This window comes from Equus przewalskii, chromosome 5, assembly GCF_037783145.1.
Source record: "Equus przewalskii isolate Varuska chromosome 5, EquPr2, whole genome shotgun sequence".
Taxonomy (NCBI): Eukaryota; Metazoa; Chordata; class Mammalia; order Perissodactyla; family Equidae; genus Equus; species Equus przewalskii.
The window spans coordinates 44087516-44112571 of NC_091835.1; the positions used below are offsets into that span (position 1 = coordinate 44087516).

Below are 25056 nucleotides of genomic sequence, written 5' to 3' on the forward strand. Positions count from 1 at the left end.
ATTAACAGTAAGCTTAGAACAAGCCCCAAATATGTAATAAGAACCAACTTGCCAAATGGCAACGTTTCTTTTCATCTTCATATTTGTCTTTTGTCCCTAATCCTTAGCCACTCTGGGTCATAGTAAAGAACTACAGTGGTTCATTTTTCCTACTGGCCTTTAAATTGATCGAAGAGATGGAAACACGGCCATATAAAATATAATTTAACAAAGATGAACTGATTGCCAGTTATGTGAAAGGCAATGTATGGGACACAAATGGTAGAGTCAATATTTGCCTTCAAAGAATTTTTTCACAAATTGTGGATATTGTATTAGTGTAAAAATAAATGAAGTAAAACATAAGTGCCACAAGAGAGGTCCATACTACTAAGAGAATTTAAAAGAAGGCTCTATGTCTAGTTAGTAAAGAGGACAGTTTTGTTTGGGAAAATGAAGGTCGAGAGAGGTGATTGTTAAAGCTTTAGAATCACAAATAGCAGATATGAAGAATACTGCGAGAGATGAACCAGTAGTTCTGGAGGTAAGAAAGCCACCAGAAAAAAATATTTTACAGTCAGACATGGAAGGAAAAGGGAAAATTTTGAGAAATGTTACAAAATGCAATGTAGAGAGCAATACCATGAACATTAATAATTGATGCTTTTTAAATAATGCAATCCATGAGATTGAGAAGAAAAAAGGATTTCTGGGAGTAGGAATCTTTTCATACTGAGCATTAAGATAATTTGCTTTGATTCCTCTTCCCCTTTGAAAATCCCTTCTACAAACGTCTCTTTTTGATCTGTACTGAACAACTGAATCTTTTTTCTATTCTAAGAATCCTTTTTGAAAATAACTGCTTTGGTAGTGGATTTTCTTCTCTGCAACTACAGTGATGTCTTCCTTTAAGAAAGAAATGGTTGGGCAGCTACTTACTGCAACTGAATCCTGTTAGCAAAAGTCTTTCCTTAGCTTCATTTTTTAATAGGAGAGTGAAAGAGATGGCAGTGGGAAATAAGTGCCTATGGCTCTCATATTTTTAGGTAGGAGTGTTTCTTGTTTTGAAAAAGAGGGTGGTGCTGACTCATCTTTTCATATTGTACAGTAGTACTTGTCACTAGTCTGGCCATTGGCTCACCAAATTAACAACTTGTTCTACTCAAGAATAGGTTAATATTAAATATTTTTGAGAACACAAAGTTGCTATGCCTTTGGTAGATGCTATTTAAAAACTGAGAATGTAGACAAAGGGGATAGTGTCCTTAATATACAAAGAACTACTACAAATAAAAAAGATAAAGACCAACAGCCCGAAACAAATATTTCATGGAAAATAAGCACAAAAGGATCTTAAACATATGAAAAGATGATCGACCTGGTGAAAGAAATGCAAAGTAAAACTACAGGGAGGTACTGTTTCTGCTAATAAGATAGGAAAGGTCAAAGAATTTGCAAACATACTGTGTTGGAAGGAGCGTAGGGAAACAGGCATTGTCACACATTGATGGTAGGTGGGTCACTTGGAAAATGTCTATGGAGGACAATTTCTCAATAGCTTTCAAAATTAAAAATATGCAACTTTTGACCCAGCAATTCAACTACTAGGAATATGAGTGTATATGCATATATATATATATGTGTATGTATGTTCACACATATACGTACATCAATACACACACAGGTGTTGTATATGAATGTGTGTGTGTGTATATATATATATACCTACACACATACATATATTGAGTGTGTGTACATATACATATGTTGCCATATTTGTGAAATTATGTTCACTGTAGCATTGTTTGTAATGGCAAAAAATCAGAGACGAGTTAAACATTCATCAATAGCGGACTAGATGAATAAAGCACGTCCTTTCGATGGATGTCTATGCATCCCTTAAAAAGAATAAAACAGCTTTATCTATGCTGATATGGAAGGAGCATCAAATTATACTGATAACTAAGGTAAAAAATAAGCACAACAGTGTGTAAACTATGTTGTCACTTAGATTTTTTAAATTATATCTAATATGTTTATACATCAATAAAATACAGGAAAAAAATACCTGACAACAATGGCTGCTTCCATGGAAGAGTATCGAGCAGATAGAGAATAGACACGCAAGGAAACATTTTTCACTGCTATCTTTTTTTCATCTTTTAAGTTTTTTACTCTGTCCTTATATTACCTACTCACCTATGAAAAATAATTTAAACAACAAAACAGATAAAGGTGGCATAACATTTATCTTACTTTCTGCATCTCCAGGAACCGATTTCTGTTTCTTCTCATGTTGTGACCATCTCCAGCCTCCTTCCTGCCACTGCCTACAACTGTAGTGTCACCAGCTTTAGCCACGACAGCCCCAGTGTTCCTACATTCATAGCCGTCTCAACGATGGGTAATTACATGCGTTAGTGGAATCTGGCGTCTTTGGAAATTATGTCTTTCCAGATTTTCCTAATGTTTTCTTTTTAAATATACACTATCTCTATTCTCTTAATGGAATCCATGTTCCATTGAAAATTTCCAAGCTTTAGGGTCAGGGAGCCCTTACTTTTAATCCCAAATTGCACTTACTAGCTATATGACTTAGGGAAAGACATTTACCATCTCTGAACCTTTGTTTTTTCATCTTTAAAACTGGAATAATAATGTGTACCTTGCTGAGTTGTTTTGAGGGTTAGAAATAATGTACAGAAAGCCCTAGTACATGCTGTCTAAGTGCTAGTTGTTATCATCAACCTCATCATCCTCTTCAGGAGTAGCCACAGAGCCCTAATCAACTTGAGTTCATCTGTTTTGGCTCTTAGCTGTCACTGATCAAATCATGGCAAACCTAAATTACCAGGTCAAAGCAGGAAACTTTCAATCAAGCAGGAAGCATACATGGGGAAATTAGAAATTAATGAAAGATCTAGAATAATGTTGTTTCCTTATTCTTTTTTATGAGTTGTATGTTTTCCTCCCCTGTTTGTTAGAGTCTGGTTCTGCAATCTGAGGCCCTCTATGAAGCCTCCTGTAATAAAACCACGTTTCCCATCACATTATCTCTTTACTGAGTTCATTTTCATTTCTGCAACACTCATCATATATTTAGCGGCCATATTCAATGTTGACTAGAGTGGACTTTTTTCTTTTGGCTTTCTGTTTATAATTTTTGTGTTTTCAGAAGAGAGGACAAAAATGGTCCTGGAAAATATTTTAATGGTCTCTCACTTCTACATCCTTCTACCCTTTTCTAAGTACAATTTAATGTTCATTATTCCTTGTCATCTCTACAGCACCCCAGTGAAATAGGTGATGTCATTAAACTTAGTTGCAAATGAGGAAAATGAGGCCAAGAGAGACAGATAAAATAGATTGCCCAAAAGGCGGTTAATAGTCAAGTGAACTTGAACAAGCTCTGATGACTGGGAGTTCAGGGTTCTTTCTGTGCAAGTACTCTGCCCATGAACTGGAACCAGGCTGGCCCAAACAGAAAGTGACAATATGCGAAGCATTAGGGATTGTATATACTGGCCAATTCTGTGATTTTATGATCAACGCAGAGGATGGTATCATTCTCTTCTGGTCCACTTTTAAGTGTTTTATACATTGAACATATATTCCTGCCTTTGATATCCTGCTTTTTCATGTAGTGTGATAAACTAGGCAATGCATGAGTGCCATCGTAGACTGATCATTATATAAAGTATATGCAAGGGACAAGACCCCTGTTCTTAAGGGTCCTACAACTTATTAATTGGTTTAGTCTCTTGAGTTGCGCAGATGGAAAACCCCTCAACATATGGTTACAGATCATCAGAATGCCTGCTTCTAGCGAGGTGTTAAGTGGAGCAGCAGATGGTCGCTTGCTAATGCCTTTTTCATATACATTATTAGTTGTGAGCGAAATATACAGTTGTGCTTTCTGACTTTAGAGTCACGGGCATAAAATAAGAACCTTCCACTCCATAAGCTTTTGAAAATGTTAAGCAATGATAATACTTCCAGATTTTTTGTTTTCAAATGATTTTGAATGATCGCACAGTCTTCACATGTCAGTTTCCCTTCATAAGAACATCCTGAATGTAGGCCTTTGAGATGGACTCAATTCTTCCAGGCAGCTGAACACCATTTATCAATCAATTTTGCTAAGTTATAGTTGACCAGGAAGAGACCATTGCTGGCTTGGAGGAACATTCTTGTTGCTGTTGTTGTCATCATCATAAGTTCATTGCTCTTGAGATGAAAAACAATGAATGGTTCTGTTAGTTTCCATGTAATGGAAGCTGTAATGAAAATGTCTGGCTTATCTTTTCAGTTACAGAGATGAATCCCAATGTGGTGGTCATCTCAGTGCTGGCCATCCTTAGCACACTACTAATTGGACTGCTGCTTGTCACCCTCATTATTCTCAGGAAAAAGCATCTGCAGATGGCTAGGTAAGTTAGGATTGGTTACTATTTTACCTACAGCCTTTAAAATTCTTTTTATTAATCATACATATATGCTTTTGCAGACCTAAATTGTACAGTGGTAAATTTGATTTCAGTTTTCAGTGCCTATTTCTATTTTGTGTGTTTTCTAAGTAGACTTTTCCATATTATTTTAGAAAACATTACTATCAAAATGGTAAAGCAAAGGATTGTTTGCTTACACAAAGCCAGACCTCTTACTATCAATCTTGTCATTTTAAGTAGCCCACACAGAGGGGTCCATTCGTTATATTTGGATCCGCTCAAACATATTTTGGAGTAAAGATCTACGCCCGCACAGTATGATGAATGAAAGGAGTTAATACGTGTGGAGACCACCGGAAAGAAAAAAATCCCTCTCATCATTAGTTCTGTGGAAGCTTTTTTATCAGAAAATATTCATAGAGTTTGTGATTAGGTCCATTAAAGGTCTCCTCTTAGTTTTGTTCCTATTACTCAGAGTTGTCGGCAGCTTCATTTTTCTTGCAGTTAGAAAAGCCTTTTGATTTATGATTTTGGTGATTCCCTATTCCTTTGACCACTGAGGCATTTTTCATCAGGGCATATTCTCGTCTTTTCCATGATTTCTTACGTAATCACAACAATCCATCAACTCTCATAAAAATCTGTTGAGGCCAGCCTGGTGGTATAGTGGTTAAGTTCACATGCTCTGCTTGGCAACATGGGTTCACAGGTCCGGATCCCAGATGCAGACCTACACACGGTTCATCAAGCCATGCTGTGGCAGTGTCCCACACACAAAAAAAATAGAGGAATATTGGCAACAGGTCTTAGCTCAGGGTCAATCATCCTCACCAAAAAAAAAAAGAAGAAAAACTGTTGCCCACTTGAATACTATTGGATTTGGGAAATTTGGTTCAAGTTTATATTTGCCTGATGTTAGCCTACTGAATTGTCAATTGGCATCCTCCTCCTGTCTCAGAGTTCTATCATTCACTTATTTATAAATAAATTTATCTGTCCATAATGATTTAATCAATGCCTTATACGGCATAGTCAAAGAAAACTCAGAAATCCAAGCTGTCTACCAGGAACTTAGAGCCTAGCTGGAGATATGCACACAAATCAAGATATTTAAAGGTATAAACTGACCTGTACCAGAAAGGAGGTGAAAATTAGATACCAAGAAAGTAGAGAAAAGACATTAGTTCTGAATATAAAAGTTAAGCTTCTTCAGTGTTGGCATTTGAACAAATCTTAGAAGGATAAGGAGGGAGGTGGTACTGCACTGTGGCTAGAGTATAAAGCTCAGAAATTACAGTCCTTGGGGTCAAATCCTAATGTACAACCTACAGGGTATCATTCACTGAAACTTCATTCATTCATTTAACAAATATTAATGGATCCCTGCTCTGTGTCAGACTCCTCCAGTGCTTGGGGTCTTGCAGTCTATAAAACAGACAAAAATTTCTGCCTTCATGGAGCTCGTATTCTAGTGGAGGAGATAGACAATAAATAATAAAGATAAAAGTTAAAAGATTTCATGGTACGTTAGCAGATTATAAGAGAAAAATAATAAAGTGGATTAAGGGAAATTAGCAGTACACTATGGGGATATGGGAAGGAGATCTGGGAGGTGGGTAGGTCTCACTGAAAGGGTGACATCTGAGAAAAGGTTTGAAGAACATGAGGGAGTTAGGCATGTGTTATCTGGGGGAAGAGTATGTCCAGTAGAGGGAAGAGCCAGTGCAAAGGCCCTGAGGCAGGAGTATGACTGGCATGTTCAAAGAATAACAGAGAGGTTAGTCTAGCTAAAGCAGAGGAAATGAAAGGAGGAGTAGCAGGAGATGATGTCAGATCACTTAGTACTTCATAAGCTGTTGTAAGGACTTTAGCTTTTACTCTGAGTAAAACAGGCTGCAAATGCAGGGTTTGGGGCAAAAAATCTGATTTACATTTGAATATTTTCATTTTGATTTTTGTGTAGAAAACAGACTGTACTGAGGCAAGGACAAAAGCAGGCATATCAACTCGGGGAGCCATTATAGTAAGCCAGGCACGAGATGGTAATGGCTCAGTCCAGCAATGGAGGTAGGGAGAAATTATCAGCTTGCAGATGTATTTTGAAAACAGAGGCAACAGGATTTGCTAACAAATTGCATGCGGAGTGGAAATGAATGAGTCTAGAATGACTCAAAGGTTTTTGGCCCTAGAAACTGAAAGGGTGGAGGTGCCTTAAACTAAAATAGAACTCCAAGTGAAAAGATTTCAGAGTAAAGGGAACATCAAGGCTTCAGTTTTGGAAATGACAAGACTGGGATGGCTGCAAGCGTTAGACATGGAGTGGGCAGTTGAACATAAAAGTCTGGTGTTCAGGAGAGAAGGCTGCAACTGAAGATACAAATTTGAGAAGCGTTAGCACATAAATGGTATTAAAGCCGTAGACTGGAGAACATCCAGGAAGTAAGGGTAGATCAGGGAAGAGGGCCCTGGATCAAGCACCAGAACAATCTAATATTAAAATTTTCAATGAGAAAAAAGGATAATAGCAAAAGAGACTGACAAGAGGCATCCAGTGGAGTGTAAGGAAAACTAAGATAGTGTGGTAGACTGGAGGCCAGGGAAAGAATGTATATCAAGAAGAGATGATAATAGCCCCTACAGCAGTGGATAATTGGGTGCAATAATGCAGTAAAAGCTTAGCATCATAGGAAGTATGCAATAAATATGAGCTCATAGCAGTGATAGTGGAGGGGCTGGTAGAGATGAAGTAATGGAAGTCATGATATTTATGAGGGTATTATTGCCTGAGCATTTTTTGTGGTGTATACAACAAGACACTTAGGAGGAGTGGTTCTACTTCAGCCAGCTGGTCATTAGAGCAGAGATTCTTAACATTTTCTTGTGCCATGATCCTCTCTGGCAGTCTGATGAAGCCTGTGGATCTCCTCCAAGAATAATGCTTTCTTTGTAAGTGCATAAAATAAAATACATAGGGTTAAGAAGATTTTAATTATATTAAAATATGGTAATCAAAATATTTAAAAAACAAATGTATTATATTCTCCTTTATTAGTACATTAGATAATATTTAGTAGGATGTCTAATAACTCATGATTTCATCAGAGTGATGAATAATATTTCAATATCTGCAGCAGGTCTTTTATAGAAAAATATCTCCAATTTCTTTTTTTTTAGCTCATCCTTTCCTCTTCTTCCTCCTGCACCTCTTCACATGCTCCCCACTCTGATCGACAGCACCGCCACCCTTTCTGTCACAAATGTGCACTCAGTCAATAAATATATAGCAAATATATAAGTAGCACTTTCTAAGTGAATACACAATTCTAGGTGCTAAGAAGATACATTAGTCTATAAGAGCTATTTTCTCCTTAAGGGCTGTGTCTTGGGAAATCATATGGGGAATGACCTGCAATTTCTATTGTTAGTAAATTTCATAAGAACTGATGATGTTATTGTGGCTTGTTGTCTGCTTTAATAATTGAAGGAACTGCTAAATTTCAGAAAAAAAGATGTGCTTTTTTCCACATATGTCCCTACAGCCCTGAATTCTATCCTTGGACCCCAGATTAAGAACTCTTGAGGGCCAGCCCCATGTCCAAGTGGTTAAGGTCACGTGCTAGGCTTCAGCAGCCCAGGGTTTCAGAGGTTGGGATCCTGGGTGTGCACCTAGCACTGCTCATCAAACCATGCTGAGGTGGCGTCCCACACAGCAGAACGAGAAGGACCTACAACTAGAATATACGACTATGTACTGGGAGGCTTTGGGGAGAAGAAGGAAAAAAAAGATTGGCAACAGACGTTAGCTCAGGGCCAATCTTTAAAAAAAAAAAAAGAATCTTTAAAAGAAAAAAAAGAATCTTTGAATTTGAGTGTCAAATAAATACCATAAATAGGAAATTGACATAGGAAAATTAATTAGCAATGTGTAATTTATAGCACAACATGATATGGTAATATGTTAGTGTATTTTTCAAAGAAGAAAACTATTCTCAGGACACACTAATAAGAACAGGCAGATAACTAAAGTAATTAGCCCATGTGCCAATAATGTCAAAATCTCTGCTTCAACTCTGAATAAGGCCATTAATTTCTTATAGAGGCAAAAATGTGATGCACCAGCCAGTGAGCTACATTATTCATGTATATTATTAGATAAAGGTGGAGAAGGCATGAAAATATGTTTACCTTTTTCCTCCACTTCCAGAAAAAACACTTCAACAGTATTTTCTGCTGACAGATTAATAAGCAACATTCTGGATAAGAGGCATTACCAAAGCCAGTCTATTTCAATATGCATCACTCTTTTGCTCTTATCTCAAGTGATGAATAATATGGCCATCACGACATGAGGGGAAAATTTTCGAGAAAGGAAACAGTTCAGCTTGATCCACCAACGTTACAGAGAGAAAGTCAAAATGCTATTTTAAAAAAAAACCCACAAAGAATATTTGCTAAAAATGGAAACCCTCAGTTTATCTAGGAAAGTTTCTGTACCCTACTATTGAAGTCTTTGTAAAAAATATTATACCCCAAATAGTCCAAAGATTTATGTTAGGATCTTGAGAGCCCTTTGGGAAGGATTGTGAACCGAATCCTTCTGGCCTCATGTAACTTGATTTGGGTGTGTGTGACCTTGTGAAATGTTGCTTTGTTTCGTTTCATCTTTCTATTTTTCATTGAATGTGAAAGAGGAATGTATGGAAATTTTATTAGATTTTTTTAAATGTAATGCTGTGATAAGCCAGTAAAGACTCTCTTTCATGTCAAGGTAAAAGAATGCGCTGCCAAGCAGTAACCTTGATTTCGTGGTTCCTTTCAAACAGGGAGTGTGGAGCAGGAACTTTTGTCAACTTTGCATCTTTGGAGAGGGATGGAAAGCTTCCATACAACTGGTGAGTGTTCTTCTGCAACAAGCCTCTAGATACCTTAGCTATGCTGTGTGCACTCCAAACTTTATTGTACTATCTTTTGGGGATAAATAGTTTTGTCTGATTATCCTTTCATAATTTCTTTGACAATGGACTTACAAAGGTTAGATCTTCTTCACAGTGTATATTGGGATATATTGGTTTAATACAATTATGGAGTAGAGAAAATGTAGTAGTCTGCCCTGTATTTACTCTATTAAACCAAGAACTAACTCAGTCACGCAAGTACCCCGTAACCATTCCAAAGAAGGGCTTACATGCAGGAGCCACACCACTGAAGCAGCAGGAGACAGAGCAGCATCTCTATTTAGAACTCAGGTTTCAGTGCCTGGGGATATGAGCCACCACTTCTGTTCCCAAATCCAGAAGTATACAGCCCAGGGCTCTCAACTCTTATACTTACAGGTAAATAAGTATCAAAGCCAGGAAAGTCCATGAGAAAACACGGCCTCATTTTTCTTTATACTTGAGTATGCTGGAGGGAGGAGGTATTTTGAGAATTAAGAAAGCATTGTCAGGAGATTAAACTGGTTGGCATCATACCATCACGATGATACATGAGAATTAACAATCCTATACACGCCATCAATACCCAACTAAGTTGCTAATTGAGTAACGATTTAATATGAAGCTAGCACTGCTTACATGATCTAGTTTGTTTCTTTTGCAAGCAGCCATGCAAAGCACATTTAAATGTATACATTTCATATTAATCCTTGGTAAATGATGTTTTTTTCTGTTTCCTAATCCCCCAAAATGGTTAATCTTAAAGCAATAGATATGTGAGACTGGAAACTCTATATGATCAATAGAGGGAAGGAGGACTTTATTTAAAATATAAATTCTGCCTCCCTGATGGGCATCTAGTTGATACCCACTTTAGTTGAAAATCTAATTGAAATAGGATTCTTTTTAACAAGACAATATGTTATGCTATTTTAAAATTTTAGCCTGAATGGAATTTTGCTTTAAAATATGGTTAATCCAACCGCGAAGAAAAAGAAACCTATTCACTCTTGATGGTAAAAAGTCAGAAAACATTTCTGGGTTTGTTCACATATATTGCCACTCTTTCCCAGATTAAGAGACTGACTCACTGATATTTTCTTCTTGCCTGGCTCACCCCGAAAAAAGGCCCAGTGACAGAGCAGCGATGAGTGGCCCATGTAGGAACTGATCCAATTATCCATGTGACTCAGGAGAGCTGCATATTGACCGACTTCACTACCAGGCACAATGTGTAGAATTTATGGGAGAACTGAGGCAAAAGAGAGTTCGCTTCCGGACCTTTCTATAAAATCAAGACAATTCTTCTGCTGCACTTGGCAAAGACAGTTTTGCCAACACCAGCACTTTCTGGCTAACTGAGAATAGGTATATCTCAGTGGGGATTTGTAGCAACTAAGTGACAAGGTGACAGCATTTGTTCCCCTGATTCTCAGAATTACTATAGAGACAGCCATGGGATATTTTTAAATCTATGTGAATGATTGTTCTATTTTACAAGTAATTCAAATATCTGAAATTGGATTCAAACCAGGGATTTTAAATCAACAGTCTGAATTAGAATTAAAGTGAAATGAAGTAATTTTGCTCTCATCCAACTGAATATAGTAAGATTACTGACTAGGTAGTGGATGAGCTACTTATCTTAAATGAAAGGCACCTGAGTGTCCTACCATACCTCTGTTTTAAGGGCTGGTGTTTAGAAATGATGTATTCCTTTAAACTAAAAAGAACATAGAAATACACACCTAGTAGTACAGCTTTATAAGAATGTGGCCTGAAAGCTTAGAGTCTTTCCCAGAATCAGTATACATAAACTGACTGTTTATACCTCCTCACACAGGCTGCTCTTAGCCATCAAATGATGTTATAGAGATTTCTTAAAATAAGCTTAAGCTTTGCAAGGGTAATATCCAAGAATAAGACTCGAGATTACTAATGAGGCATTTAAAGAGCCTCATTTAACTAAATGCAAAATGTAATCACCTAATAGCAGATTAACTAACAAAAAATAAGTTGAAAGAAATATACCTGATTACAATAAGGCCGTGTGTGAATAAAACTGATTTGGGCAATATTATAGCATTTAAACCTTCGTGTCTAAATTTCACAGAATGGAATAATATTTAATTGTAATTAAGGTGCTTGTCATTTTAATTGATCCCAGTAGGTAATTTACTGATATCTGTTCACAGTTTATATTACTAACTCTTGCCACTTTTTCATCTTTACATCTGTTATCTATTAATGCTCACAGGCGTAGGAGTATATTTGCTTTCTTAACTCTGCTACCCTCATGTCTTTGGACTGATTATCTTTTGGCATTTTATATTAATCCTTGGTAAGTGATTTTTTTTTACTGTTTACCTAACACAAAATCTTTCAAAGTTAGCTTTCAGGAAGTAAACAAAAAGGAAAAATTTTTTAAATTATTTTATGTGTTTAGCAGCATCTAAAATTATTAATCATGTATTGAAACAGATTAAAGCAGTTAATGGTATCAAGATGCTAACAATAATGTTTTCCCAATTAAATTCTCTTCTTGTGATGTTTTGGCAAGCTTTTCTTCCATTTATTACAAGCCATTTGTTTCTTCATTGAGTCAATCCGTTGGCCTCCCATCTTTGTAAATGATGCTTTCCATTTTCCTTACCTTCTCCATCCATCAGACAGTGTTATATTTCCAAGAAGGTGGAAATGCATTAAGGTGGAGAAACTCAGAGTACTATCCTCCATATTTGGAGCTTCCATGTTTTCATAATAGTGCTAACCCCATGAATATTGAGCACCGGACTGTGTGCAAGCCTCTACGTATAATTATCTTAATTTATTGTCCCCACAACTCTGCAGAGAGTATTATCAGCTTCATTTTAGACATGTAGAGATAGAGACTTAAGGAGATTAACTATCTTAACATCACACTACTATATAAAAAAATCTACGTTCCAAACCCGGGTCTCTCTGAAATCTATTCTTTCCTCTGTAAAAAGTAATCTCCTTTAAATCTTATTTTCTTGACTTTTAAATCATTTTAATAGTCAAATCTCAAAGATTATCTTTTTCATTTTTATAAAATATAATAATAGTAGTCTTGAATTCTGGGACTAAAGTATCTAGAAGGAGTATTTCCTTTCCTGAGCCATAAGAAAAAAGGTAAAGTCGTCCCCGAAAACTGACCAAAAAGTCACTGTCCTTAAGTATTAGCCTATGGTGTTTAGGTACTAAATTATGTACATACAGATCCAGACGTGAACAACTTGAGAAGAACTCAGAAAAAAGCAATAAAAATAGTTCATGGACTGGAAAACATGGCCCACGGGGTGGGAGAAGGAAAGATGAAAAGCAATCTGGAGAGTTATTTATTTAAAAAGCGAATTGATCAAATGTACTTCAGCGCCTCTGGAGGAAACAGCTGGCAAAGTTTAGGACTTCAAGTTGCAATGGAAGAAATATTAAAAAAAGACTTCCTCACAACAGAGATTGTTGATACCAGAATTTGTATTTTATTTAAAAAGAGAGACAAGAGGAAAATTTTTGAAACATAGTAAACATCAATGTATAAGTAATAAAGCCAGAGAGAGGAATGTACTGGGTATAAGGACCCACTTGCTGTTATTCTAAGTTTGTTTTAACAACAGTTTTCAGTATAGGGCTTCACCATAGTCAACTCAATATTTTAAGCATTTAACATCAGATAGTTTATAGGTATGAGTAGTGCACGTAAATTCTGTTTTCACCTTCAAAACATACGTTTACTTTTAACTGAGCATCTATTAATCATCCTCAAGTATTCAACCTATCATTAGATTACTTGTAGCAAAAAGGATACTTAAATTTACCCTCCACAGATTTCAATTAAAATGAAAGATGTCTATAATATTATATTCATTTTCCTGCTTAATTCTTGGACTTTCTCATTTTCCACAGTTTGTTTTAAGCTTATATTAGGTGAGCCTATGCTTATTTGCATGTATTTCTTAGTGCCCCTGATGATCACATCTTCAAATTTCAGCAACCCTTTCATGGTCTGCTATATAGTACTGATCAAATAGCATGAGACCCAAATTAGGGGGAAAAAGCCCTTCAACAGTTTTTAGAAGCATGTTCTTGAGATTATAAATGGTTATCTTCAGGTGAGAAGAGAAGAGAAAACACAGAGCCCCATGCTTTGGGTCACTTTCAGTAAACTGCCCACATATCAATCAATGGAAACACGCTGAACATAATCGTATTTTCAGCCCTAGGCTTGTGCCATGCCAGCTATAAAAGAAGTAATATTCATGGTCCCTGCTCCTTCAAGAATAACGCAGTACTCACAAACCCACCCAAATTCCTGACTGTTTACCACTTCTCTCTTCATCTAATACCTTGTGAATATTTTCCCCTGCTTTCATTTGCTAAATAGTCATTTTTAATTCTCCATCAGATGTGTTTGTCTTCATATGTCACCTACCCTGCTAACAACCACCACAAATAATAGAGCCACCCACCCTTCCTCCTTCCTAACACTCTGTCCAGCTTCTCTAAACTGTCGACTTCATGGAAATATATGTTCCTGTTGATTTTCTAAAATCCTCCTGATGGCTCTGTAGGTTGTGTGGAAATCAAGAGGCTCCTCTCTCATAGTATTGCTTGAATCTTTTCCAGAGATGATAGCAGAATCAGTGTGGAGCACCAGTGCCCGTTGGCTTAGTCTCAAGATTATATTCTGCCAGGATTTCTGACTCATGATCTCAGATTGTGTTTCCTGTTCAAAGAAACTCACTTCATTTGGGCTAGCTCTATCTGGATTCAGTATTATTACTCTCTTTTTTTTCTACTATAGTCACCCCATACTCTACTCAAGTATTCAGTCCTCAACAGTTGACATTTTAAGCACGAAGTAACATTGAGTTTAAACTGCTCAGCTTTACTCATGGTTATTGCATCTTCTATTCAGAGAATGATATAACTCTAAAGGCCACTTTAAGATTTAAGGATGATTTCCATTTAGCTCATAAAAGAGTAAGTAGTGCTTATGAAATTGGGGGCATCTAGAGTTTTGGGGGTTTATGTTTTGGGGGTTTTTTTGTTTGTTTTTAACCATTATAAATCCCATGTCTCTGCCATTGCCTCGTATTCCTCTTTGGAATGAATTTCAGTCTGTTTGGCTTTCCAAGACTGTCATAACCATGAAGAACTTATGAAGAATTCATCTTAACTTCTTGAAGTCATTAGGGTTTAGAACCTTGCCTAATATAAGTGAAAGAGAAAAGCTAAAAGCAGTGCATGGTCCTCTATGTATATATAGTGTATGACTGATGGCTGTTATTTATGTTATTCAGAAAATCTTTTGCAAAGACAAGAAGATACATTAAGTAATCATTACCCAAAATTTTCACTGTAACGTACACACACACTAGCTCTTTCCGTAATGTACTGAAGTTAAAATTGTTAGCAAAGCCTTAACTTACATGTTTAAAAGTGAATTTTCCTCTGATTTTAGTCTTAGCATTAGCACAGCAACTGAAAATGTAGGAAAATTCTATCAGTGTTTCTGTGGAGTCTCATAATTCAGTCCTATCCTGTCCCATATGTTTAGGATACAGGAACCTTTTGGAATCTACAGGAATTCAGCAAAATCTAATCAGAATAATGAAAGTTGTACACACATCATGAAGACATACACTTACACACATATGAAGATAAGTGTATGACAATGTCATACAAAACATGTGGTAGAACTTTACATTGTATTTAAAGCTCATTCAATCAATGAATGAGATTGAAAAAAAATAAAAGTGACTCCCCTCCATGAATCAGATGTCTACACCACTGCTAAATAGTAGCAGCTTAAAAACTCAGCCCTGAATTTATTCAGTGTCACCCTCCCACATACATTTATTTCGCCCCAGTTTCCCTTAAAGTCTGTTTGGATAGGAAAGGTTTCCATTTTTTTTAAATTTTACTCCCAATCACAAAACATATTGGCAGCCTCCTGACTTTACCAGAACTGTTAGTTGTCTATGCTAATATTCTGCTTTTGTAAAGCACTAAAGTAGTTGGCTCCTACTCGGCGAAATAAATGTGGGATTCCTAAAGTTAACTAAATTATCATCACAAGAGCTAAGTAAAAAGTTACTCAGTAAGTATTTCTTTAGGTTTCAAATGCCTATATGATACAGCTCTGTCCAACATTACAGTGTGTCTTGAGGGAATGAAGGAGAGGCAAAGTAAAAATTGGTGTGTCTATTCCCTCTAAATCCCAAGTATGGAAGACAAAGAGGATGAAGGAGAAAAAACAGGATAGAAACTATTGAATGGATTGTCTTTACTCAGAAGGAAGAAGAACTCAAACTACGTGAAACCAGAAAATGAAAACCAGAAACACCACTTTTCTTTCTGGATATTTCCCTACATTTCCTACCCTGCATTACTTCCACTCCATCCACAAGCCCCATTTCCCCAAGTGGACCTCACATGCCCAACTCTAGAATGAAATTCTTAATTGAATCATTAAGTAAAGTCATGAGCGTGACACAGCAAAGATGTTTTGTTTCAATTCAATTAAATAAGCATCTGTTGGCCACCTCCTACGCGTACCATTAACTGTGTTCAGCTCTGGGGGCAGAGGGCAGTCTATCAAGAAGTGCATAAGCAACCGACAGTCAGACCATGTGAGAAATACTCCATAAGCAACGGGCTATGAAAGCACAGAGGAAGTGTGCTTGATTCTGCTAAGGCTTTCCAGAAGTGGAGGTATTCAAACACTCATAATTTTCAATATAAATAAACATTTTGGCACATGACAGTCCTCATATCACAGCTGGTTATTTACCACAGATTGTTTATTTTCTGAAAGGTTGGGTGCTTCCACTGATATTTAAAGACTTTCAAAAATTACGTATAAAAATTGTCACTCACAGTCATGTATCAATATTTATCATTTAAATAAGACAATAAAAATACAATATTTAAGTGTTTCAGTAGATACTATCTTAGCGTTAGCTAACTTAGATCAATTGTCTTACTTGTTGGTTGAAAACGATTACCCTAAATATCCCCTTAAAAATGTAATTGACATGCACAGCATTATGTATGAAGCATACATTAGCATTGCATGTGTTTGAGCATACAGACTAGTCATGAATTCAGAACAAGCAGATAGTTCTTCAGACAGCTTAAAAACTAATTCAAAATTGAATAAGAACAATGCCATAAGAGAATTATATAAAACACATGCCAACACGATAGCACAAATTCACATGCCCAACAAAAATGTCTGAAAAGCTTATTTTAGTCTTTAATTAAGAGACCAATACATCCACCCTCCCATCGTCAGTGCTCACTTTTATTCTCCGATTCTTTTCTTCTTGCCTGTAGAGCCTGGAGTGTTCAGGCAGTGGACACTTCTATATATTTACAAAGTACTTTAGCAACTTATTCACTGGCAGCAAGAAATTATTATATTTCTAGAATTCAGTTTTTGGAAAATATGATCTATGAAGTGCAGCCTAATCAAATTTGTAAAAGTGAATCTGAAATTATTATCATTATCTTCTCATTTAAGGAAAAGTAATTAAACAAACATGAGATATGTTTAATGAAAATTAAATAAAATTGAGGTGCCTGATGTAATTATTGAAGACTCTTCAAGTTTAATCATTATGTTTATCAATTCTTTTGCCCAGATAAATTTGTCTTTTTTTTAATTCTCAGGAGTAAAAATGGTTTAAAGAAGAGGAAACTGACTAAGTAAGTTTTTTTTATTATTGAGATATAATTGACATATAAGGTTGTGGAAGTGTAAGGTGTACAATGTGTTGATTTGATACTCAATATATTGCAATATGATTACCACTGTAGCTTTACTAACACCTCCGCCATGTCACATAATTATCATTTTTCTTTTTGTGGTGAAAACACTTAAGATCTAGTCTCTTAGCAACTTTGATGTAAGTTTTTCTTACTATTTCATTTACAAATATTTCATATAAAAATGAATGCTCTTCGTAATAATCTAAACTTTTCAAGTTAAAGAGATTGCTTATCTTTAAATAGAAGGGACGCTTAAGAAAGAGGCAAATGTATATTATAATGGCTAAGCTATTATGTGTTTGTGTGTTTATACAAACAGATGGCAGTGACCACTGAGAAAGTGTATCACAGAAACTACGTCAGGAATAAGGAAAATAATCACCATTTGAAATCTGAGACAGAATGGACAATCCAGAATTATAAGTCTCGCAGAAGGAAGTCTGCTATTCTAAATCTATAAAAAATCTAATATTTAGCTACATCAAAGTTGTCTAAAAACCTTTGCCATTTTGTATTTTGAAATTCTGTGCTTATTGCAGGAAAAGGCTTTCACTCTCTTTGATATTATAATAAATACTTGGCAGAATGCTGTCTCAGTAAATGTTTACAGTAAATAGAAAAGGATAATTTCTCTAGATAGCCTGTGGTTTCACTATCTACTAAACTGTTATGTCATAAGAATTAAGATTGTGATGAGTGAAAATTAGCCATCAGTTGATTTCAAAAGACTAACCAGATTATCACCTCTAGGCCTTTAATTAAAACACTGCATATAAAAAGTAGACCATTCCTATAAATAGAGTTCATCTTTGATGCTTACGTAAGATAGAATATTGGTGAATTCATATGAGGCAATTAGAGATTCCGGCCAGATCTATGGCATCCACATTAATGGGACGAAACCATGGAGTACATAGTACAAAAGAAAAGTGGATGCAAAAATATTTCTATTTAGCCTTGAGTGACATATAATTTTGTGGCACATATAAATAACAGGATAATTTTTCCTAAATCTAATGAGTACACATTCCACTTGCATGTATCAAGTGATGTAGGAAAGACAAGATCAGCTGAAACAGAGGAGGAGGACTGCCACCTGGAAGGAATGATTTGACAGAAACAGGAAGACTTTCTTGCCCCAAATTATTGGTTGGGTTATTAAGTGAGGTAGAGAGGCATAGACTCGAGAAGTTACAGGACAGAGTCTTAGGACCAAAAGCAGAGACTCTTTCAGGGCTTGCTCCTCCCAAGACCCAGGCAGACAGGAGAAGGAGAAGCAGGATGTGGACAAAAATTGAGGTAGAGTGTGGGATTGGTGGCACTGCCCACAAGCCAAAACCTCACATCACACTAACTTCCTCCTTCCCTCTTATTTTCCTTCTAATCCTCCCTGCTTCTCTAAAAGCCATTTCTTGAGGGCCTTTCCTGCTCACCTTTCTTTACTTTTCTCTTTCACTCAAACGCCTCCCCACCACCCCCAGCTCCCCTTTCCTGTCTCCACTTACCTTCATTCCACCACTCCTTTCCACACCTTCTCTTTCCCTTTTTCCCTTTAAATCTTTGTCCTGTTGATCTCTGCTCCCTTTCAGCTTTCTTTTTCTCCTCCCTGCCATCTTCTTCCTCACCCTGATGCTCATTCTTCTAGTTGCTGATTCTTCCTCTGTCTTTATTTTGCCTCTTCTTCCTACTTTTGCTTTTTCTAACCCATAAATATTTTCTCCAATTCACTTTCCATCTTGATGCTCCCATTTGCCTGGTAATGAGATGAAAACTAGAATGATTAAATCCAACTTTAAGGTCAACGCACTGCTCAAAGACAGCAGCCAGAGGGTGCAGCTCTAATATAGTCCATTCCAGGCCAGGAGCCCCACATTCAGCCATTGTTTTGGAGGACAGCAAGTTTGAAGTGGGAAAGCTTTTAACCAGGAATCATTCTCCCTGGGTTCTAGTAAGGGTTCTACGCTTAGTAGCCACGTGATGTTGGATGACTCACTTAACTCTCTGAGCCTTGGTTCTATCATCTGGAGCATGGGGCTAATGTTGTCCATGGCTGCCTCAACCATCAACCGAGCAAGATAACATATGTGAATATTTATGATCTATAGTAAGTTTTATGGATACAAGTCATTAATGTTACTATTATTAAGTAAAACTATTAAAGTTTAAATATATTACTGGGACGTATAATGCCTTTTAAAATTTACTAAAATCTTAACCTAAATTAATCTATCAGATTAGCTAGTCAACAACTTTAGACAAATACCTATTAAACACTATGTATTTCCTGGTAAGACGTAAGACCACAGGTAGATGATATAAGTTGAAAAAGCTGCAACAAGACTAAGGGACAGGTCAACTATGTGGACCCTGCCAAGGTGGAAAGACTTAGGTTAGCTGACAGAGGGTGGCATCCTGCAGAAGCTTAGGGAGCAGATTGGTACAGGTAGGCTCAAGAAGAGATAAGCAGCCACAGTAAACTACAGGAAATAAAATTTAATTCTCATGCACATGCACAAAAAAACAAACAAAAAAAAAACACTAGAAAAGAGGTGAGAACTTCTGCTACAGATGCAGAAACATAAGCTGGGATATATTACTTGATTGTACCTCTGAACCATCTCAATACTTCTATAGACAAGCAAGCCTTGAAACATGGCTGTCTCAGAGCGAGGCACTGGGAGCTCTCTGGAGAAATGCTTCATTCCACCACCGTGCCTCTGCTCTGGGTAGATGGCACAATTCCTTATACTTGTAAAGCTTGCTTAAACCTACAAGATTCTTCAATATGGCGTGTGTCAACCTTGTGAAGTAGGCATGACTATAGTATTTTATAGATGAGAATGTTGAACTCAGAAGAGTTAGGTAAATTCTCCAGGATCACACAGTCAAAAAAGCAAAATCATAATTCAAACAGGTCTTCAGACTCTAATCCTTTGTCCTTTCCCATAAACCAGAGTTTTCTAGAAACAACACATATACAAGTGTATATGAGTACACATATATATAATATTTCACTGCTGGAATAAGAGCCAATTTAAAATCTAGAGATTTCTCCTATCACAAGAAAGTTTAATACATATGGTTCTCTTTTGAATTACAACATGATAGGGACTTGTAGCTTTAACCCCAAAAAAAGAAAGAAAGATGAGTGCTAACATTTGAGAAGTAAAATTTTTATTTTCTCCAAGAAAATCGTTCACGTTTGAGAAATATGGTGTTAAACAATAGATAATACCTATCAACAGAATTCTTAAAACATGTCTTTCTTTGTGTTTGACAAAGCCCGGTTCAACTGGACGACTTTGACGCCTACATCAAGGATATGGCCAAAGACTCTGACTATAAATTTTCTCTTCAATTTGAGGTGAGTGGACAAAGTGTTTCCTATTTCCTGCTTTCTGTGCTGGACAGGGCATGGGAACTGTATTGGCATCATTTCCCAGCCCACTAAACAGTGCTTGTGATGTTGTTCATAACGGGCAGGATGGTCCTTGGGCTCAGGGGCGTCTAATCCGCTCGGTCAGAGCAAGGATGTCAACCCTTCGTTTGTAGGTCAGGACTTGGGTGGCACAAATGAAGGGAAGGAGAGATCAGAGGAGGTGCTGGGAAGAACAAGCATGCTTATAGGAGACACCATCATTGAAAACTAAGGCCACTAAGAGTGCAGGGGAAAGCAAGCTGAAGATTGAGCTCTGAAACAGAATTTCACTGTCAGGGGATTTTCAGTGTGTTTCTCATACCTCTTAGGCCACGGTAAGGGTAGATGGTGGATGAAACAGACCCCCCCCCCCTTGTCAACTGGGCATAGAAAAGCCCACGATGGGGCTCTTATAACTATAGGACTACTGGCATTCTAAGATTCCCTTGTGAGGTTTCGTATTCTCTTGTTGGTGAAATTGTAGAAAGAGAGTTATGCACAGCATGTGTAAAAGAAGAAAAAATTGTTTCTTTCTCTGAAGCCCACATATTTCTTTGAATCCAAGACCATATGTCAGAGTAGATGGAAGCAAGTAAGTCTAGGATGTCAGCAGTGTGAGGAATATAACAGGTGCTCAGGTTTTCTTCCCACATATTTCACAGCTCATAACACAGTCTGGATGCCCTCACGGCCTTCAGGTTTCTACAGCAAGGCTTGAGTGGCCCATGACCCAGGGAAACCAGGGAAAAGGGTAAATACTGTAGGTTTTTAAAATGTCTCTCAGGTGCTGTTTCCTGGGAAATACCAGATTGTAGAATGTGGCTGCTTTCTCCTCATTATTAATATTCATTTCTTCTTTGACCTCATTAGCCAAGGACAGCTTTGGTCTGCAAGAAGCAGCTGGAGTCCTGATCTGGATATTCTAGCAGAGAATTCAAGCATGAGAAGAACCTTATACATTATCAAATACAAAAGTTCCTAACTACCCCCCGTGTCATGAGAAATTTCACGTAGAGCTTGACTCACTTATCCATTGCATGCAGATGCGTAAGAAATTACAGATGCTACACCAAATGCTATATCTCAAAGCATTGAAGTTGGAGATCTATGATGAGAATGGCATTTCAGAAAACTATATCATTGAAAGGAGTCTTTTTATAAAAAAATATAAGCCAATCCTCAGAAAAAAATAAATATCTAGATAATTCCAATAATGATGATGAAAATTGTGATGTAGGTACACTTTCAACCTCATTGAAACCACAGCATCCTGGTTCTTACAGGATGACATGACCTTGGTGGCATAGCTAGGGTCACTGCCTTTTCTGGGAGGATTAGGAGTACCCCAGTTTACGCCATCAAACTCCAATGTAACTATGACTGAGCTTCTGAATCACATCATTATAACAAAAAGCTCAGTAAGTCATTTTCTGCAGAAAAGAAAAGATTGTTTTAGTTGTGAGTGACACAATTCAAATTAGTTTTAACCAAAAGAAAAGAGAATTTGTTCAAAAGATAATGTCTCATATAATCAAAGGAAAGTTTGAGTAGCTAAACCAGGAGGAGGGCAGGGAAGCAGCTCAGTCACGGGAACCAGGGACCACACTCCTGCAGAGACCTTCTCTTTTTATCTCTCATTTCTGCTTCTTTCTCTGTCTTGGCTTCACTTTCTTTCACTGCAAACCAGCCTCTTTCTCATAGTGGAAAACACAACCGCTGCAATCTCTGATTATCCATCCCGTAGTTTCTGCAGTTTCCAAAAGGAACTGTTGACTCTCTTTCTTGTTGACAGATAGAAAAATAACAGGGGAGGGTTCTGATGGGCTGGCTTGGGTCATGATGTCCCAGGGAGGGAAGAATCACATAAGAACGGGACACCTCTTACTGGAGCCACATGGCCAAACCAGCAAAGGAGAGCATTATTCCCCAAAACAGAGAAGACACTGAGAGAACCAAACATTAAGTGATTAGATCCTAGCTTCAGACGCTTCAAAAATATGAAGGGTAGAATGGTAAATTGTATGTGCTAAATGTTCATTTATAACATGTTGAGGGCTTGTATACATTCAATGTACAAATGAACAGATCTAGGCTTATTTCATAGGATTTATAAGGAAAGGGAATTTGAGGAATCCAAAAACCTGGGTCCTCACTACCATTTTGCTACTAATTAATATTGAAAAAAAATCACACATTTCTCATCACCTCAGTTTCTTCATCTATTAAATGGGTATGGTGAACTAAGTTGGTGGTTCTCAACTGGGCGAGTACCAGGCAGTCTCCTGGGGGAGTTTGGAAATGTGCAGGAGTATTTTTAGTTGTCATAATGACTTGGGAGGAAGCTACTAGTGGTAGTTAATGGAGAGAGGAACAGGGATATTAAATGTTCTGCAATGAGTGAGACAGTCCTGCACAACAAAGGATTTTCCCGGGCCAGTAGCATTCCATTGAGAAGCCTTGGACTAAATGTGGGACAAGGATACAGCCAAGTTTTATAACTCATGTACCTCATTTGTATTATTCAGGGTTCTCCAGAGAAACATACATAGGATATATATCATATGTATGTGATGATATAATAGGATAAATATGGAGAGAGAGATTTATTATAAGGAATTGGCTCATATGATTATGGGAGCTGGCAAATCTGAAATCTGCAGGAAAGTCTGGGGACCCAGAAAAGAGCTAATAGTGCTGCGCAAGTCTGAAGGCAGTCTGAAGGCAGAATTCCTTCCTCCTCAGGGGAACTCAGTCTTTTCTTTTAAGACCTTTAACTGACTGGATGAGACCCATAGACGTTATGGAGGATAATCTGCTTTACTCAAAATCTACTGATTTAAGTGTCAATCTAATCTAAAGACTATCTTCACTTAACATCTAGATTGATGTGTAACTAAACAACCTGGCACTGTAGCCTAGCCAAGTAGACACATAAAATCAACCATCACACCATGATTTGGGGAAGTGTTTGGTATTTTTATTTATTATGAAGCTTTTTTCTTATATATCCTAGTTCTTAGAACATTATTGGTCATGTATGTAATTTATTTGGTGCCAAGTCCTGACCTTGTATTTCTGCTCTGGTGAGAAAAGACAAATTACTCTCCAGAAGTCTGCTTTAAATCATAGGCTCAGATTGTATGTTTTGGACTAACATTTGTTCAAGCAGTGACCCACTGATGTGACTCACTTCCTTTTTCTTTTGACAGTCTTCCAGGCATTGCCAGTCCCCAAGTCCACCCTACCCCGACATCCTCAGGTTCACTGTCAGCATATCCTCATCTATTTTCAAAGACGCATTATGCTTCCGTACCTAATATCAGGTTGCATGTCAGACCTTTCACATGGCAGTCCTCAAACTCTCCTGAAATTGATAATTAATTTAGGCTTAAGGAAAAAGAAAATGTTTCCTGCTCTAATGGTTACCCAAGAGAGTATTAAGATGGCTGAATCATCCGGTCTTGCTAAATCCACTAGCTGAACAGTTATTTATTCTGTTTATATTAGTGCTTAATACTCATGTTCATTTTGATACTGACATTGAAATATCACACTCATATTGATAAATTACATCATTCATAAGCATTATGTAAATTGAAACTAATGTGTTGATTTACATATATTCCCAATACGGCTATAAGTCACACATGAAGCTATACGAGTGGCTAACTTGCGTTCACTGAATAAATTCGTTTTTCACTCTGCATCTGATTTTGGATCTGCTGGAAAGATTGATTATTCTTCTGATGAAAATATACATCTTTTCTTAAGGAGGTTTGGGACCCAGGGATTAGATTCAGTTCCTCTTTTCTTATGTCTCATATGGAAAAGGTTTTAAAGAGCCAGACTTTAAAGCTTGAAATTTGAGAGCCCATGAGACATACCACATATTGCTCATTCTGCCATTAATTTCTGTGCTTTGTGTTTGATCAGGATTCTAGGGAAAGCCCTCACCACCTTTGTTCAGAAATGTGGCAGTAAAGATCAAAACAAACTACATTACCTACCACTTGGCTCACAAAAGATGACCTTTGATTTCTGGTGGCAGCTCCCACTTGCAGCTGTTTTTACCTGCGTTTCAGTCCAGTTCACTGCTGACTTACCTGCATCCGTCATTGAAATAAGTTACCTTGAACCCTTTCCAACAGTTCTCACACCAGGGGTCTTGCTTTGTTCCCAGACCTGAGTTTTCTCTCCTCTCATTCTTAATCTCCTAGGTTTGCTCTCTGTTTCCGAGTGCCTGTACTAGTAATTTGACCACTGACTGGAGTGTTGCCCCTAAATCCCATCCTAGAGCCCAGGGCCCTGCCAGCTATTGCCAGACTCTCCTGAGATTGACTTCCTTCTTACTCAGTCTTCTATCACTTGCCCAGAATTTCTATCATGACTGCACTCCATTCTTCTTTTAGAGTATCTGTTACGGGTTGAATTGTGTCCCCCAAAAGATACGTCAAAGCCCTAACCACTCAGAACCTCATAA

The 25056-nt window shown here is 37.2% G+C and overlaps 1 protein-coding gene across 2 annotated transcripts in view; it reads left to right on the top strand.

Moving 5' to 3' along the window:
- Window positions 1-25056, top strand: part of PTPRO (protein tyrosine phosphatase receptor type O) — a 222172-nt gene that overhangs the window by 176762 nt on the left and 20354 nt on the right. The window contains exons 14-19 of one of the 2 annotated variants that reach the window (XM_008515607.2): window positions 2251-2383; window positions 4289-4409; window positions 9251-9319; window positions 11619-11702; window positions 17060-17095; window positions 20441-20522. In XM_008515607.2, the coding sequence (XP_008513829.2) occupies window positions 2251-2383; window positions 4289-4409; window positions 9251-9319; window positions 11619-11702; window positions 17060-17095; window positions 20441-20522 (525 nt within the window). The remainder of the gene's footprint in view (window positions 1-2250; window positions 2384-4288; window positions 4410-9250; window positions 9320-11618; window positions 11703-17059; window positions 17096-20440; window positions 20523-25056) is intronic. The other variant, XM_008515605.2, reaches the window with a different exon arrangement.